General features: G+C 36.0%; 3 protein-coding genes across 3 annotated transcripts in view; all 3 read left to right on the top strand.

Moving 5' to 3' along the window:
- The first annotated feature begins 1,219 nt into the window (after positions 1 to 1,219).
- Positions 1,220 to 8,220, top strand: LOC107705402 (cystatin-like). Its single transcript, XM_016508676.1, has 3 exons — positions 1,220 to 1,541; positions 7,637 to 7,747; positions 7,850 to 8,220. The coding sequence occupies exons 1-3, from the start codon at positions 1,341 to 1,343 to the stop codon at positions 7,928 to 7,930; spliced, it is 393 nt and encodes a 130-aa protein (XP_016364162.1). The 5' UTR covers positions 1,220 to 1,340; the 3' UTR covers positions 7,931 to 8,220.
- Positions 8,221 to 9,030: 810 nt separating this feature from the next.
- LOC107705352 (glycine N-acyltransferase-like protein 3) lies at positions 9,031 to 10,141 on the top strand. Its single transcript, XM_016508612.1, is given in 5 exon segments — positions 9,031 to 9,117; positions 9,213 to 9,320; positions 9,411 to 9,532; positions 9,598 to 9,726; positions 9,850 to 10,141. Coding segments are annotated over 5 exon segments (738 nt in total).
- Positions 10,142 to 11,505: 1,364 nt separating this feature from the next.
- Positions 11,506 to 16,687, top strand: part of LOC107705401 (sorting nexin-5-like) — a 7,548-nt gene continuing 2,366 nt past the window's right edge. The window contains exons 1-12 of the mRNA XM_016508675.1: positions 11,506 to 11,656; positions 12,305 to 12,409; positions 12,562 to 12,672; positions 12,839 to 12,960; positions 13,069 to 13,192; positions 13,673 to 13,768; positions 13,876 to 13,981; positions 14,088 to 14,163; positions 14,886 to 14,925; positions 15,006 to 15,092; positions 15,419 to 15,578; positions 15,840 to 15,925. Coding sequence (XP_016364161.1) covers positions 11,621 to 11,656; positions 12,305 to 12,409; positions 12,562 to 12,672; positions 12,839 to 12,960; positions 13,069 to 13,192; positions 13,673 to 13,768; positions 13,876 to 13,981; positions 14,088 to 14,163; positions 14,886 to 14,925; positions 15,006 to 15,092; positions 15,419 to 15,578; positions 15,840 to 15,925 — 1,149 coding nt within the window. The 5' untranslated portion in view covers positions 11,506 to 11,620. The remainder of the gene's footprint in view (positions 11,657 to 12,304; positions 12,410 to 12,561; positions 12,673 to 12,838; positions 12,961 to 13,068; positions 13,193 to 13,672; positions 13,769 to 13,875; positions 13,982 to 14,087; positions 14,164 to 14,885; positions 14,926 to 15,005; positions 15,093 to 15,418; positions 15,579 to 15,839; positions 15,926 to 16,687) is intronic.

Here is a 16,687-nt window from a genome sequence, read left to right as displayed (position 1 = left end):
AACATAGTACAAATCTAGAGAAACTGTAAGTACAGGACAGTTTGGAATGGTAATTGGAAGTGCTTAAAAAATATCCCAGGCCACTGACTTATGGTAATCATCACTGTGACTTTGCATGAGGTTAAACCCTGTTTACTCAGTGAGTTAAAATATCTTGCAAAGTCCTGATTCTGTATGAATGAGCAATTTCTGTAAGAGGTGCAGTGAATGAAACCATTATCTGAGCTTTCTCTCAAAAGGCAAAATTGGCACCACTTTGATTTTGCTTAAATATAATGGGAGGACTGAAACTAGAAATAAAGTGTTACGAAGTTACAATTTTTTACAGCATAATTTTTTCAAAGAGGAGTTTTGGATTTTGTTTTATAGGAACAACAACAGGCATTCATTCTGAGCTACTTTACACCTGCTTTTGTTGAGATCACAATAGCAGAGACAGATTTATAAAACCATAAGCCATAAAGACCTGCATGTCTTATCCAAGCTGCTTATACAAATGGGGTCAACAGAAAATAATTTGTCAATAGAAAAATAAAGAAAGAGGGATTTATAAAAATTCAGACACAGTGGCTGAAGCAGACGGCCTAGTTTGAATTGTAAAGACTGGTAATTCGATTAGGTTTAATATCAATTATCTTAAAACATAAAATTACAAGTTTTTCTCAAATGTTTCCAAAAACATTCAAATGTATGCAACCAACATCATCAAATTGTTACGACAAACATCAGGTAGGTGGAGCAGACATCTAAATAAATCAAACAAATAAATACAAAATTTATAAAACAAAATTAAAGTAACTCAGTGCTTATAGGCTGCATTCAATAATTTAATCGTATTATTTTTCTTCAAAAATCTCAACCAACTAAAAACATCTGTATAACAAAACAGGCTTTGCTTTATCTTTGTGAATACATTTTGGTACTATTCCACATGAAAAACCCAAATTACATTCTGATATTTTAACAAACATTTCAATCCGCTCCATTAACATCCTTCATAATCCATAGCATATATAGCCTAAACCTACGGCTGAAATTATCCGCAAAACGATTTCAGTTCATTTCAATGTGTAAAGAGGAAGACTAAAAAGACTATTCCAATACAGTGTTCGCCTTACAAGTGCTGTAATTAAATTAAAAAGACAAAACAATGAATTTTTCAAAAACCCATTGCCTCTCCCTGAAACTGCAATTGGTGGAGGCACGACGCCCCGCCCCTAAACGCAGAGCTACAGAGAGTGACGTTTGTTTATATAATCTCGGTGAGCAGATTTGGTTACAGTTTGTCGACATAGCAAGGAAGAATCAAGACAGGGCGAGTCAGTTAATCCGGTTCGAGCATGTATTTTAAGATGATTGTGCCGTTTTTGGCCGTGATTTTGGCCGTGGGGAGCGCTGGGTTGACTGGAGCCCCAATGGATGCAGACATGAACGATGAAGGGGTTCAGAATGCGTTACAGTTCGCAGTGGCCCATTACAACAGACAAAGCAATGATGCGTTTGTGCGTCAGGTTTCCGAGGTCATCAAGGTCCAAAAACAAGTAAGTACTTTAAATGTTTATTCGGTTTGTCGTCGTTTAAACTGGGAACGTCACCGAATCACGCCTAGTCATATAGTTAGTTCCTCCCGATATAAAGTTGGTTCGACGTTTGACATTTGTCAGAGATTCAGCCTCGGAAATCTTAAAGAAACATAATGTGTTATAATTGTTTTCAAATGTAGAAGAGAACACACAATGTTTTATTTTGTTTTAATCTGCCTTTAAGGTATTGTAACTGATAGACCTTATAATGTAAAAGTGCAGGATAGGGACCGTCTGCAAAATAAAAAACCAAGAGCCACAAGCACAATTATTCCATCTAAATGCTTCACTTGTGAAATGTGTAAAAAAATAAATCTCAGATCTAAGGGGTGTGTCTTATTACTGGTTCATAAAAGAACATTTAGATGTTGGTTTTATTCACAAAACTATAGCACAACAAAAGCTATTGAAATTGAACAGTTTATGAAAAAGCTTGCAAAGCATTACAAAGATTGTGCAGTTTTATCGTCCCCTAGAGGAAGATATTGCACTTGTCTTGACCAAGTTTGACCATCTTTTTCTATCATATGTAAATCAGGATGCACGCTATTGAATTAAATTTTAATCTGTTAACACATTCATTTTTAAAACATACTGTATTCCATCTCAACTTCAAAGGGTTTGTCTTGTTACTGGTTCATAGACGAACATTTAAATGTTGGTTTTATTCACAAAATTATAACACAGCACATGATATTAAAATGTCAACGAATACATCAATCAATGTAAAGTAAATACGCTCTTCTATCTTAACTTCAAAGGGTGTGTCTTGTTAGTGGTTCCTAAACAAACATGTAGATGTTGGTTTTAGTCACAGAACTATAAGACAAAACACATGATATTAAAATGTAAACAAATACATCAATTAATTTCTATAAATGTACTCTTCTATCTCAATTTCTAAGGGTGTGTCTTGATACTTGTTCCTAAAAGAACATTTCAATGTGGATATTATTCACATAACTATAAGACAAAAAAACATTGAAATGTAAAAATTGAGAAAAAGCTTATTAAGATGTGCAGTACACCGCCCCCTAGAGGAACACATTGTAGTTGTTTTGACTGAGTTTAAAATTCAGAAATGTGAAAACATTTATTTAAAGGGGTCATATGATGCGATTTCAAGTTTTCCTTTCTCTTTGGAGTGTTACAAGTGTTGAAGCAGCCATGTCAGGGAGACGCTGTGTGTTTCAGTGCGAAAGCAAAAGCACTTTATTTGGCCTTCCGGAAGTAGATGCAATTAGGAATCATTGGTTAGGAGGGGGCTTTGTTGAAAACGACGTGTTTGAGAAAAAAAATGTGTTTTTTGAACATTAAAGCATGTCAACATATTCTGTTACACCAAATACACAAAATAATGATCTTTAAAATAGCATCATATGACCCCTTAAACATACACAGAGTCTGACATTTAAACCTCAAAGGGTGTGTCTTGTTGCTGGTTCATAGAACCACATTTCTATGTGTCTTTTACTTTCATAAAAAAAATTGGATACATACTATTGAATAATCAAATTCAAACCTATTAACATATCATTTTTGTAAACATACATTTTATCTCATCTTCAAAGGCTGTGTCTTGTTACTGGTTCATAGAATAACAGTTAGATATCGGTTGAATTTGCAGAACTAGCACACCACATAATGTTGAAATGTAAGCACATACATCAATTAATAAAAAAAAATACAAATACTCTTTATGGTTTAATACTAGCTTTATGGGGTGTGTCTTGTAATTGTTTCCTATAATGACATTTAGATGTTGTTTTTATTCACAAAAGTGTAACGCAACAAAAACTATTGAATTGTAAAAACTGAGAAAGAGCGCTGGAAGCTTCCCAAAGAGTGTGCAGTACACCGCCCCCTAGAGGAATACATTGCAGTTGCTTCGACTGAGTATCATATTCAGAAATGTGAATAAATAAATTAAAAATACACAAAGTCTGACATGTCAACTTTAAAGGGTATGTCTTGTTACTGGTTGATAGAACAACATTTACATGCTGGTCTTATGCACAGAACAATAACACAATGTACAATATTGAAATGGCAACAAATACATCTATTCATTTCTAATAAATACACTCTTCTATCCCAATTCTAAGGGGTGTGTCATGTTACTGGTTCATGGAACAACATTTACATTGTGGCTTTAGTCACGAAACGGCTACACAGCAAAAGCTATTTAAATGTAAGGATTAAGCAAAAAGCTCACAAAGCCTTTCACAGATTTTGCAGTACACTGCCCCCTATAGGAACATGTTGCATTTGTTAAGACTGAGTTTGACATTCAAACTTTTAATAAATTAATTTAAAACACAGAACTATAATTGAACACATACTATAGAAAATGAAACCAATACATAATTTAGTTTAACTTTAAAATAAATACAATCTTCTACTTCAGCTTCAAAGGCTGTGTCTTGTTACAGATTTCTCAAAGAACATTTTCCAGTTTTCATTGTCAAAACAGATGCAGAAGTCACGCTATTGACATTCAAAAATCACTTGCGAAACCTTCCAAAGAGTCTCCAGTATTACTGCCCCCTAGAGGACGATACTGCAGTTGTTTTGACTGAGTTTGACATTTAAACCTTTAATAAATTAATTTAAAATCAATACAGTCTTCTATTTCAACTTCAAAGGGTGTGTCTTGTTTCTGATTCCTAAATGAACATTTCAATTCAGGCTTTACTCTCATATGTAAATCAGGAAATATGTAATTGAATTTAATTAAAAAACTTCATTAATTTTTTATTTTGGGGGGGGGGATAGTTGTTCATGAGTCCCTTATTTGTCCTGAGCGTAGTCTTCAAATCTGGGTACTGTCTTACGTTTTAAAATCACAAAGGGAGTTTGGTCCCATCAGGGTAACGTGACAGTCACGACTCGTGCAGCTGTAAGGTTTTCTTTTTCTTTTGTTTTTACTCGCGATCTTTATAACATGCACACTTGTTTTATGCGTATTTGGCGCCACCTAGTGTTGTGGGTGTATTATTGACATGTCAAAGTCTAGACCCTGAATATAAGACGACCGCGTTTTTTCAGATGTATTTCCAAGAAAAAAACATTGTCTTATATTCGGGACAATACGGTAATTGATGTATTGGTTAATCAGCTTAATAAACAATTTAATTGGATATTCAGTTTCAATTGCATGTGTTCTCTCATAATTCTGTGGCTAAAACCAACATTAAAATATTATTCTACAAACCAGTAACAAGACACAGCTTTTGAAGTTGTGATGGAAAAATGCATACATTTAAATTAATTTATTAACAGATTTGAATTTCATTCAATAGCATGGGTCCTGATTTACAAATGAGAGTAAAACCTGCATAGAAATGCTCTTTTAGGCCAAATTAACAAGACACAACTTTTGAAGTTGAGATGGAAAACTGTATGCATTTTAAATTAATTTATTAAAGGTTTGGATGTCAAACTCAGTCAAAACAACTGCATTATCGTCCTCTAGGGGGCAGTAATACTGGAAACTCTTTGGAAGATTTTAGCAAGTGATTTTTGAATGACTTCTGCATCTCTTTTGACAATGAAAACTACTGCAAAATGTTCTTTAAGAAATCTGTAACAAGACACAGCCTTTGAAGCTGAGGTAGAAGATTGTATTTATTTTAAACAAAATTATGTATTGGTTTCATTTTCTATAGTATATGTTCAATTATAGTTCTGTGGCTAAAACCACCATCAAAATGTTTGATAAATTAATTTATTAAAAATTAGATCAAGTCAAAACAACTGCAAAACAACACTCTTTGCCAGCTTTGTCTTAATTGTTGAATTTCAGTAGCATGTTTTCTGTTATAGTTCTGTGACTAAAACAAAAATAAAAATGTTCTTATAAAAACAGTAACAAGACACACACCATGACGTTGATACAGAAGAGTGTATTTATTTTAAATAAATTTTTTATATGTTTAAATTTCAATAGTGTGTACTTTTTTGGTGTCATACTTCTGTGAAAACAACAAACATTAAAATGTTCTCACAAGGACCTGGAATCAGCCTACTACATAACCACTGGATTATGGAATGATAATGATTTTTAATATTGTTTTTCTTTTATTAATATATTTATTAATAGTAATAATATAATAATTACCACATAATCACATATCTTGCTTGCAATATTTCTTATTTAAATTCAAGTGAGCGTTATAAGTGTTTGTCTTTATATCTTTCAAAGACCTTGGTGTACAAATTGCTCTTGTTTTGTTAATTGTATATATAAAAAAAAAAATTCCGGTGGGAAAATATTAATCGTTTTATCCTTTACATGTACTTTGTAGACGGTCCCTAGCTGGCCTAAGCGCTAGCGCGCCGGTGTTTTAGAGCCTTCTTTATGCCTTGCAACCATAGACTGTATAAAAACATGGACGTAGTGTCCGTGACGTCACCCGTAGTTTTCCGAAGAGCGTTTTTGAAGCCTAAAGTAGGCGGAGCCGGCCGTCGCCATCTTGGCAGTGCGTCACCGCGCGTCACTCCCGGATAATCGAAAATGGGCAAAGAGGCGGGAGCTGCTTGCTGAAACCACGCCCACCTAGCTCGACGGTGGTGACAGCAGCAGCAATCCACCTGTCACTCGGGTGGTGACAGCAGCGGCAATCCACCTGTCACTCAAGTGGCCACGCCTTTAATTATGCAGAACTTTAAGGCTTAATGTAGTTTAAACGGATGAGTTATTAAAAAAATTCACCCCCCTCACAGTTGTCATGAAGGGCAAAATTAGCTATATAGACCAAAATAATTTTTTGAACCAGGCTGTAAACGTTTTTTTCTGCTGTAAAGTTGGGCATTTTAACATGGGTGTCTATGGGATTGCCTCCCTTTTGCAGCCAGCCTCTAGCGGCCAGTTGACGAATTACAGTTTAAGTCACTTCCGTGTTGGCTTCACAAGAGAGAGTGGGAGGTTGCCGCTTGGTTGCAACCTGTTTTTATACAGTCTATGGTTGCAACACGAGGTGGATTAAAACAAATACACTGCGATGTGTGTTCAGTTCTACGTTCTAATGCTTTTCAGATAAGCCATTTTTTATACAATTATACTCATCCACTAAGAATTTATTGATTTTTTTTCGCGGCTCAATATCTGTCTAATAGCCAACGTCAAACGTTGAACCAACTTTATATCGGTAAGTTCCTCCTAGAACGCTGTCACAGTGACCGGGGTGTAATCAGTATTACTGGCAGTCAAAGAGGTGTTTACGTTTAACAAACGTTTTAATGTTTATTAGTTTGAATATTTTATTTCTTAAAAGTACGTTATTTTAAGTTACATTTTTAAATATTTTTTGTCTGTAGTAGTCAAGTAGTGACTAGTATCTTTTCAATGTATTTTACTAGTGCCTTTTACTAGTCTGTGTTGGAGTTAGTAGGCTATCTAATCTGTCTCTGATGAGTAGTTACTGGAGAAAATGATAAAGATTCAAGGAATAATAGGAATAAAAATGAAAAATGTTTAAAACAGTACATGCATGTAAAGATTTGTTCAGAGCAACTGCATGAAATCTCAGAACCATGAAATTGTTCCCAGTTGTACATAGGGACCAACAGAATTGTTTGCCTCAACATGAAAACTATTTATATTATATGCTACATAAGGAAATGTTTTTTTTTTAAGGTAAGAGAGTAAAGGATTGTTCAAATGTGATTTGCTAGACATGTTCAATAAATATTGAAACTTGGAGAGAGAGTTTTCTCCAGCATGACTTTGTAATAGTGGTGGCTGTCCCTAATTAAATAAATCTTTGAAGAAAAATGTAGGGAGCCAGACAATTTTATTTATTTTTTGGTCAAATTTAAACAACTTTTTTCGTTTTTTGTGTGTGAAAATTACAAAAATAATGTATGTAGCATAAATAACTTATTACTGCTTAAATAAAATGCCCTCTTTGCTCACATAATGATATGTGTATGGTAAGAAGGACTTCTGGAAGGTCCTCCTTTTAATCATCAGTTGATGTAGGTTGCCTGTGTGACACACACATCAGGCTTGGCCCAACTATGCCTTAACATTTTTCTGGTTGACACTACAGGTTGTCTCTGGCCTGAAATACATCTTCACTGTGAAAATGGGCAGAACCAACTGCAGAAAGGGTGGAGTTGAGACACTGTGTGCCGTTCATGAGGATCCCAATGTTGCACGGGTAAGACGCACTGTGTCTAATTTACAGTATTGTGGTTATCTGTTTACATTTCTTGATTTCCATGTTAAAAGAGATTGACCCTTTTTTATCTTTTCCTTCAAGGCCACTCAGTGCAAAATAACGGTCTGGAGCCAGCCATGGATAAACTCCATTAAAGTCCTTGAAAACACCTGCCTGGCCTAGAGCTTGTTACTAGTGCAGTTTGGGGCTTTTCAACATTCATGCAGCAATAAAATTTACTTGCTATTAGTAATAATGGTGAACCTTAAGTCTTTACTCTTGATAAAATCTAAGTTTTGTTTGTCCTAAAAACCTGCCAACAACAGATCATGATAAAAGACACTTCATTAACACATAATCATGTCATCTCATTAGACTCCGTTGCTCTGAAAAAGCTACAATGTGTAGGAATTTCTAAATGATAAAACGCATGTTTAGTTCATCCTTTACTATTAAAACATGGTTGAACACAATATGTCTGTGTGCTGTGTTTATTTGGTTAATTTATTATGGAAGTCATAATGACCTGACGTTACAAATTCTACGATTGAGAACACGGTGTTAGTGTTGGCCTGGATATTATTTTATGTATTTACATAAACATAAAAAAACAGTAAACTTTGATATAATAACAGTTTAATAAGAGCTACCAGAAGTGATATTTGTGTTTACTTTTAGATTTTATAAATGTCACAATGTTGCATTCACACTTTTCCTCTGTGCATGAAATAAACCTCTGCAAAGTTGCTGCATTAATACAATCATGTTGATAGTGTTGAAACAATGTTTTTCCATCATGTTTTGATTGCCACGACTGCTGTAGTTGGAATAACAGTTGTTATTATCTATGGATAAAAAACAAATAGGATAATACTTTTTTTTATTTCTTTTGTTTTCTACGTAGTCGAAGTCATCAGTGTAGCTTGTGGCGCCCTCTGTTGGTGAAAATAAACGCTGTACGATTGCTCTGATAACCAGGAGGCTACGTTGGTCGGGTTTTTTTGCAGTGTATTTGCGGGGTGTTTTGGACGTATAAAACGGGGACATTTCCGAAGACATCTCGAGTGGGGAACAGGACGGCAAAACCGGGGTTGACCCGGGAAAACTGAACGTCACCCTAGGTTAAATATTTTCCTATGTATTTCACCAAGTCTTCTAAATCTGGTCTGGAAAAGACGTATTTGATCTCGTCCTGGCAAAATACATAAATGAACTTTTCCACGACATTCTAATTTATTGAGATGCACCTGTACATATTTTACAGACTGATTTCACTTTGAAACATGAACATTTTACATTCAGATGAGTTAAAAATAGCGGAGACTACTTTATATGCACATCTGCCTAATCCATAAAGGTGAGTAGTCTGCGTCTGTTTCATGAAGGAATCGTGTAGCGATGGTTAGGTATGACTTTAGCACATACTTTTATAGTCGCACTGAATCAAATGCCTGATGGTTTTTAGGTTTATGGATTTGTTTTCGCTATGAACAGAGGGAAACCGCACACTTTAAAGGTATTGATGGATACGTGGCCAGCTTTTACCACTATCATTGTTCGACCAGATCCAAATGTGAGAAAAAACGTTCTTTATTAACTATTTAAAAAATGTGTCCAAGTAAACCACATTTATGTCAGTATCACTAATGTCTAAAATCTTTAGAATAATCGAGCAAAGGACTTTATGAAGAAGGTGACTCTATACAGTACCGATGAAGAAGTCCTGAGAAGAATGCTTGCTGTGGAAGATGCAGTTGACTGGAGCACATACTTTCTAATAGGAGGTATGACTTCGAAATTTCCCCCCCAAAAATGATGGTTATCGGAATAAATTCTGGTTACTTTTATATATGTGATCTACGTCATTCACCAATCCTAAAGGAAACTGCTGCTTCTTGGGGTGTCAATATTAAAGAGTTATCCTTGGTGCACCTTATGACATTAACTGAGCCCAGTCATTTAACTGAGCTGATTACCAGGTAAGATGGTAAGCTTTTTGAATAAGTGATAAATATCAATTTGTGTTTGTACAGTATGATACATTTTTCATAAAAGCTTAAACATGCTTAAACTTTCCCTTATATGTTTGCTTCCTTCCTCAGTGACCTAGAGCCCAGATTGTCTGTCCTCAATGAATCACATGCCAATGTAGTTAATAAGACTTGGAAATTTGGTGGGGATGACAACGGTTACAGGAACATCCTGAATCTCATTAGACATTTCCCCACATGCTGCATTACAGATGAGAACAATCAGCCTGTGTCCTGGGTGCTGTTATATGATTACTGTGCCATGGGGATGTTGTACACTCAGCCAGAGCATCGTGGGAAGGGCTATGCCAAAGCCCTGGTGACCACAATGGCACAGAGGCTCCATTCTCAGGGCTACTGGTGACCACAATGGCACGATAAATGCAGAGCACTAATTCCGAGTATGGGTCACCATACTTGGCCACATGTCACATCACTTTTATATGTCCGGACACCTCTGCTGTCCTCAATGGCAGCATGGAACATAAAAAAGCAATAATGAAAAAAATTAATATTCTTACCCAAGCTGTATTCTCGAAACCCTTCCACTCCGAGTTCAGCAATCATCCTTCTCTTCCACCTTTTCAGGTAAAAGGCTTGGTCAGGCGGCATGGTCTTCTGAAGGATTCGGGTCACACTGGGTATAGATGTCTTATTAGAATCTCTCTTAAATGTTATACGAGCCAAAGGTCCAGGTGTAGTGCCGAAATTTGCACCCTGTCAGATTATGCATCCCCTAGTATTGGTAGGTTTAGGGGAGGGGTTAGGATTAGGGGTGGGGTTGGGATTAGGCAATCAGGTAGCGACTTCAATGAGGGGGTGCATATTCACAAAAACCAATTCACATGCACAAAATAAGAATACATATTCATAAAATACGTTTCACAAATGCAAAACACAATTCACAGATGTACAACTGTGTACAACATTTTTGAATGTTTAAAATTCATGAGTTTATCATGGGCTGTGAATGTGTGAATGTGAATTATTATTGAGATCATTCTGGCTCCATAATTGACAGCTGGTTGAAAAGTTATCCACACGCTAGAACTGACCAGAGGGGAAGCCCATTGATCTCACACACTTGCATTGTATAACCAGCTTCAATACTTGCATTGTGATCGCCATACGTGATGTTCTTATCCTGTTTCTGTAGTAATTGTTGCAGCTATCTGCGCATGCTTTGGAAAACGGACAGATCAATCAAAATTAAATAAACCAAAAAGTTTTGGAGTGGATTAGCGATCGTGAGGTTGCTGCATTCCGGTGTTTCAAATGGGGCGCAATTTGAACTGGATCTACTGGGGGAATTATGGGAATTGTAGTTCGAACTGCATCGAAAGTAGGTTTAACACGTTACCATAAAACACCATTTCCCACAATGCAACTTTTTTGGTATAGACTTTAAAAATATTCTAGATTTTTATTGACAGCCAACACATAAAATATGTATAAATATGTATATAGGCTCACATTTCCAAATAAAACAATTGTATTGAAATCACTCGAAGCTTTTCAACACGTTACTACCACCTAGTGGTCAAAACTCTAAGCAACTGTACACAACAGCTTCTCAAATGTCATAACATATTGTTAACTACTTTTACAGATTTGCAAACTAGGTATGTAATAATATTTTCTCTGTTTTCACGGGGTTTTGTCAAAAATTCAACCAATTTAAGTTTTACTTTTATTTTGACGTGCAGCCAGAAAAATATTCGAGCCGGATGTGAACAGTGACAGGCGAAAGTGGAGAGTGAAAAGCAGCGAGCTGTTGAAAAGTTAAAAGTACAGTTTAATGTACAACCCAGAGACGATAAAATAAGCGAAAGATTTTCTGAACATGACATCTATCTCAGAGGACAGTGATAAGGAGAAGGTAAGTGCTGTCACATCTCTCTATTGTAAAGATAAAGCATATTAATTGATGTTTTAAGCAGGTTGCAATCTAACCGCCCAGCTCTGTTTGCACTTTATAGTGAGTAATCATACGATTGTCACACTCACTCATAGCATTAACTCTTTACTAGCTGTTCCTTAATAATAACTACAAAACCGTTTTTTTAAATAGTCGTCGTATCAGATCTATCTATCTATCTATCTGTCTGTCTGTCTGTCTGATAATAATTATATTGTTTTAGCTAGTTGCCAGTGTAATTATACTTTAGTGATATTGGCCAATACGTTAGTTGTATTTGTTTTGTAGTTGTATTGTACTTGGTATTCTCTTTTCTGCAGAAATGATTTGAGGAAATTTATCTTTTTCTGAACTTTTTTCCAAACTACTGTTACGGTTTGTGGGATAGGTGACTGAATAAGTTTTCTTTGCTAACATGGTTTTTGAACAGAGTTTGTGAGTTCATAAGCATAGACCGCAGAATAAAATATTTTAGCATTTTTTTCCACAGAGACTGTTCAAAAGACGGACTCTACATGACATGACTATAGTTCTCAGTCTTTGTTTGACGCTCTCTTCTTGATTTGTCACAAGATGATTAAGTTTTCACCAAATCATGTTTTTATATAGGTGCGCTCTGTATCAGTCGACTTGAACAATGATGCATCTCTCGTAATTGATATCCCTGATGCCCTCTGTGAACGTGACAAAGTCAAATTTACCGTCCACACCAAGGTGAGACAACAGATAATATTTATAATCATTCAAATAAGTCAGTTACTTGCACACATTCATGTATTTCACAGTGTAACTTACCATGATCTGTAGTAGTGGAGGACAGTATATCTTTGACTCATGGTGTCGATTTGCTCTTCACTTCCTCTCAGACCACGCTTAGTTCCTTTCAGAAGCCGGAATTTTCTGTGCCACGACAGCATGAAGAATTCATCTGGCTTCATGACACAATCGTGGAGACTGAGGAATATGCTGGCCTCATTGTAAGTTAAAACCCATATTCATATTGTCTAGATTTATGAAAGCTCATCATCAGCAACAGGCATTCTGTCGGCCAACATGAAAACCACAAAGTTTCTCTACTGACCATCAGTCTGCATTGTAGACTGTTGGAATAGCTAAATGTCTTGCATTTACCATATTCCTTAGATTCCTCCTGCCCCACCAAAACCTGACTTTGAGGGTCCCCGGGAGAAGATGCATAAATTGGGAGAGGGGGAATCGAGCATGACAAAGGAGGAATATGCCAAAATGAAGCAGGAACTTGAGGCGTGAGTTTAATTCTAAATTATATTTTTATATTTTTCCTATTTTTTTGCACATCCTTGTGGCATTACTGACATTTAAAAGTATATATTTAAAACATTGTATCCTTTCAGGGAATATCTTGCTGTTTTTAAGAAGACTGTGCAGGTTCATGAAGTTTTTCTTCAGAGATTCTCCTCCCACCCCATCTTCAGAAAGGACAGAAACTTCCAGATATTCCTGGAATACGACCAGGATGTGAGTCTTCCATTTTGTCTTGGCCAGTCCTATTCTTCCCAGACCAGGAAACAGAGAGACCGTGAGAGGGACTGTTGGCACTGCTTATTTCCTGCGACGCTGCAATGTTGGCAGTTTATACACAAATGGAGAGAGAGAGTGGAGGATGAGTGCAGAAGATATAGGATATTGGAGATAAGAGGATATTACTCTGAGGGCCACTTCCTGCTTAGTTCAGTGCAAAAACTGTCTCTGACTGGACAACTGTTTTTGCTGATATAAAAATATATATACAGTACATATAGGAAAAAGTCTCTTTAAACTCAGCCAAAACCCATAAGTCTTGTATTGCACTAATTTATGTCAGTTATACTGATCACAAAGACAAGTGACCTCCTTGGATCTCAGCCAGTGGCGATAAAGAGTGCGCACTATGGTTCTGCCTTCTGATCGGTACATATTGTGCTTGACTCTGTAATCCTCTTCTCATTTGTTGTTTAGCTCAGCGTGAGGAGGAAAAATGCCAAGGAAATGTTTGGAGGGTTCTTTAAGAACATGGTAAAGAGTGCTGATGAGGTCCTCATCTCAGGAGTCAAGGTCAGTATGCCAATCAACTCTCTGTGGGTATGTTTTTATTGATATCAACACAAGGCAGCAGTGTTCTGTCTCATGATATGTCCGTTTTTTTAACTTTCTTTTTGCAGGAGGTTGATGAGTTTTTTGAACAGGAGAAGACTTTTCTGTTGGATTATTCCAGTAAAATCAAAGATGCCACTGCTAAGGCTGAGAAAATGACGCGTTCCCACAAAAGTGAGACCATTTCATCCAAATGAATCAACTGGCTACAAGTATTTTGGCTTTTTGTTAATGCTAAGAGACATTCTTATTCACAAAAAGATTGTCTTTCTTTTCTAAGATGTTGCTGATGATTATAACCACATTTCTGGGGCTCTGAACAGCACTGCTGCAGACAACAACACTGCCTTTAAAAAGTGAGAAATATATTATATTTCATATTGTTTGCAGTAAAAACACCATTTAGCGAAGGACAGTAATAAATGTATGATTCGTTAAAGGGCATACTTAATTGATAGGCAAGTGAAACAAGCTCCTTAGTGTAGTTAGTAGTTGTTAACAGTCAGTACTGTTATATACACTGTCTGGCCAAAAAACGTTGGCAATAATAAAGAATCAAGGATCTGATCGTTATTGCAGTGATCAATATGTTTCTGGCATGTTATATGTTTGGCAACAATTCTTTTAACCCTACAATACCACAGCAAAAGCATAGTATTACTAAATCTGAAGGTCAAATGAAATCTTTCACAATTTGAACCTGGTGAATCTTGACATTATCATCATGGAATATGTACACGGGTACATCTTCCAACTTGACAGTTTGAGAAATAAAAAGCTACACACTGCATCAGTTAGGATTAAAAGAATTGTTGCCAAACATACAACATGCCAGAAACATATTAATCACATATTTGCTTATTTACATCTAGACGGTGACTTTTTTTTTTGCAGTGTATGTATATTTTTTAATGTCTTTTATGGCTCAATGATGATGAACAATTAAAACATAAAAAGTTTATATATATATATTTAAATATATATAAATCGACACATTTAAACATGTAAGTCAGAAAAATTTCAAACAACAGTAATTTTAAACAACAGTTTTTTTACTAAATCTATTTTCTCCTTCCAGGCACTTAGAAAAATATGCTGAAGTGTTTGAAAAGCTTAGAGTGAGTATCTGTATAGGATCTATCTTACCAACCTAATTTTTATTTACTTTCATAGGACCATAAGTGTGTGTGTTTTGCAGAAATTGGAGGACAGGGTGGCATCAGATCAGGAGCTCAAGCTGACAGAATTGTTGAGATACTACACAAGGGACATCCAGGCTGCCAAGGTGACACCTCCTGTTTGTGTTATTTCAGTTGTGTAACACTACATTGGTTACAAGCATTGGATTGTATAATTCAACCAAATGTATTAGATTTTAAATTTTATAGTTATTTCCAGAATGGGGTCATTGTAGAGCCCACCTTGAATTCCCCAGTTTTACCAGCTGCCTAGATTTTATTTTACCAGTCAATGAAACGTACATTATTTTTCAAGTGCACATTACTGGTTCTAACAGCAACAAAATTTTGAACACCCTGGGTCATTGTTCACTAACAGTCGATTTATCCTGATTATAGGTTGAGCAATAACACATTCCATTCCTTCCATCAGGACCTGTTGTATAGACGTGCACGGGCACTTGCAGATAACGAGAACTCCAATAAAGCTCTTGACAAGGCTCGTCTGAAGGGTAAGGACATCGCACAGGCTGAGGAAAACCAGAAGCAGTGTCTGCAGAAGTTTGACAAGCTCTCCGAGTCTGGCAAGAAAGGTGTTGTACAATCAAAACTTAATTTTATTTAACTGTCTAATAACCTTGATGAATTACTCTGATGATCTGAGTTTATAGTATATGAAGAGTTAAGATGGTGATTATAGATCTGGGCTGGTAGTCAAAAGATTGTAGGTTTAAATCCTGCAAGGAGCTATCTGTGAACTATTACCATTGTGCCTGGTAAGACGGTCAATTACAAAGAAATTTTGAAGTCATCAAAGTGGTTTAATTATCAGTTTTGATTTCTTGTGTTTGTAGAGCTCACCAGCTTCAAGGCGAGGCGTGTAGTAGCCTTCCGTAAGAACTTGATCGAGATGACTGAGCTGGAAATAAAACATGCCAAGGTGAGGAGGTTGAAGTGTTGTGTGTATCATTACATGTTTACTCGACAGTGTTCAGGTTCTCATGGAAAACCTGGTAATTTGAGAGAATTTTAAAAATGTGCTTTCCAGGACTGGAAATGTCTATATTTAAATTTCTATATTGAATATAAACTTGCGTTCAATAGATTGGGGTCAGTAAGATTCTCTTTTAAAAGAAATGAATTGTGCAATGGTGCTATATATCGGCGTGCTGCCCACAAGGCTATCAGTGCCTACATATAGCGCCGTTGCACTACGGGTGTCCCGTGTTCGAATCCCGGCTTGTGGACCCTCTGTTTTATCCCACTTTGCTTCCTGTAATTACTACTGTCCTGTCAGAATAAAGCCAAAAATGCCAAAAATCAAATCTAAAAAAAATAGATCCTGCACCACAAAACCAGTCTTAAGTAGCACGGGTATATTTGTAGCAATAGCCAAAAATATATTGCATGGGTCAAAATTATAGATTTTTCTTTTATGCCAAAAAGTCATTAGGATATTAAGTAAAGATCATGTTCCATGAAGATATTTTGTAAATTTCCTACCATAAATATATCAAAACTTACATTTTGATAAGTATTATGCATTGCTAAGGACTTCATTTGGACAACTTTAAAGGTGATTTTCTCAATATTTTGATTTTCTGCACCCTCAGATTCCAGATTTTCAAATAGTTGTATCTCGGCCAAATATTGTCCTATCCTAACAAACCATACATCAATGGAAAGCTTATTTATTCAGCTT

The sequence above is a fragment of the Sinocyclocheilus rhinocerous genome, unplaced genomic scaffold, assembly GCF_001515625.1.
Source record: "Sinocyclocheilus rhinocerous isolate Xijiao unplaced genomic scaffold, SAMN03320098_v1.1 scaffold564, whole genome shotgun sequence".
Classification (NCBI taxonomy): Eukaryota; Metazoa; Chordata; class Actinopteri; order Cypriniformes; family Cyprinidae; genus Sinocyclocheilus; species Sinocyclocheilus rhinocerous.
This window is presented reverse-complemented; position numbering and strand designations above follow the sequence as displayed.

Excerpts from the sequence above, each read along its gene's own strand:
- LOC107705402 (XM_016508676.1), top strand. The coding sequence starts at position 1,341 with ATGTATTTTAAGATGATTGTGCCGTTTTTGGCCGTGATTTTGGCCGTG. Across the intron at positions 1,542-7,636 it reads TCATCAAGGTCCAAAAACAA|GTTGTCTCTGGCCTGAAATA; the intron begins GTAAGTACTTTA and ends TTGACACTACAG. Across the intron at positions 7,748-7,849 it reads AGGATCCCAATGTTGCACGG|GCCACTCAGTGCAAAATAAC; the intron begins GTAAGACGCACT and ends TTTTCCTTCAAG.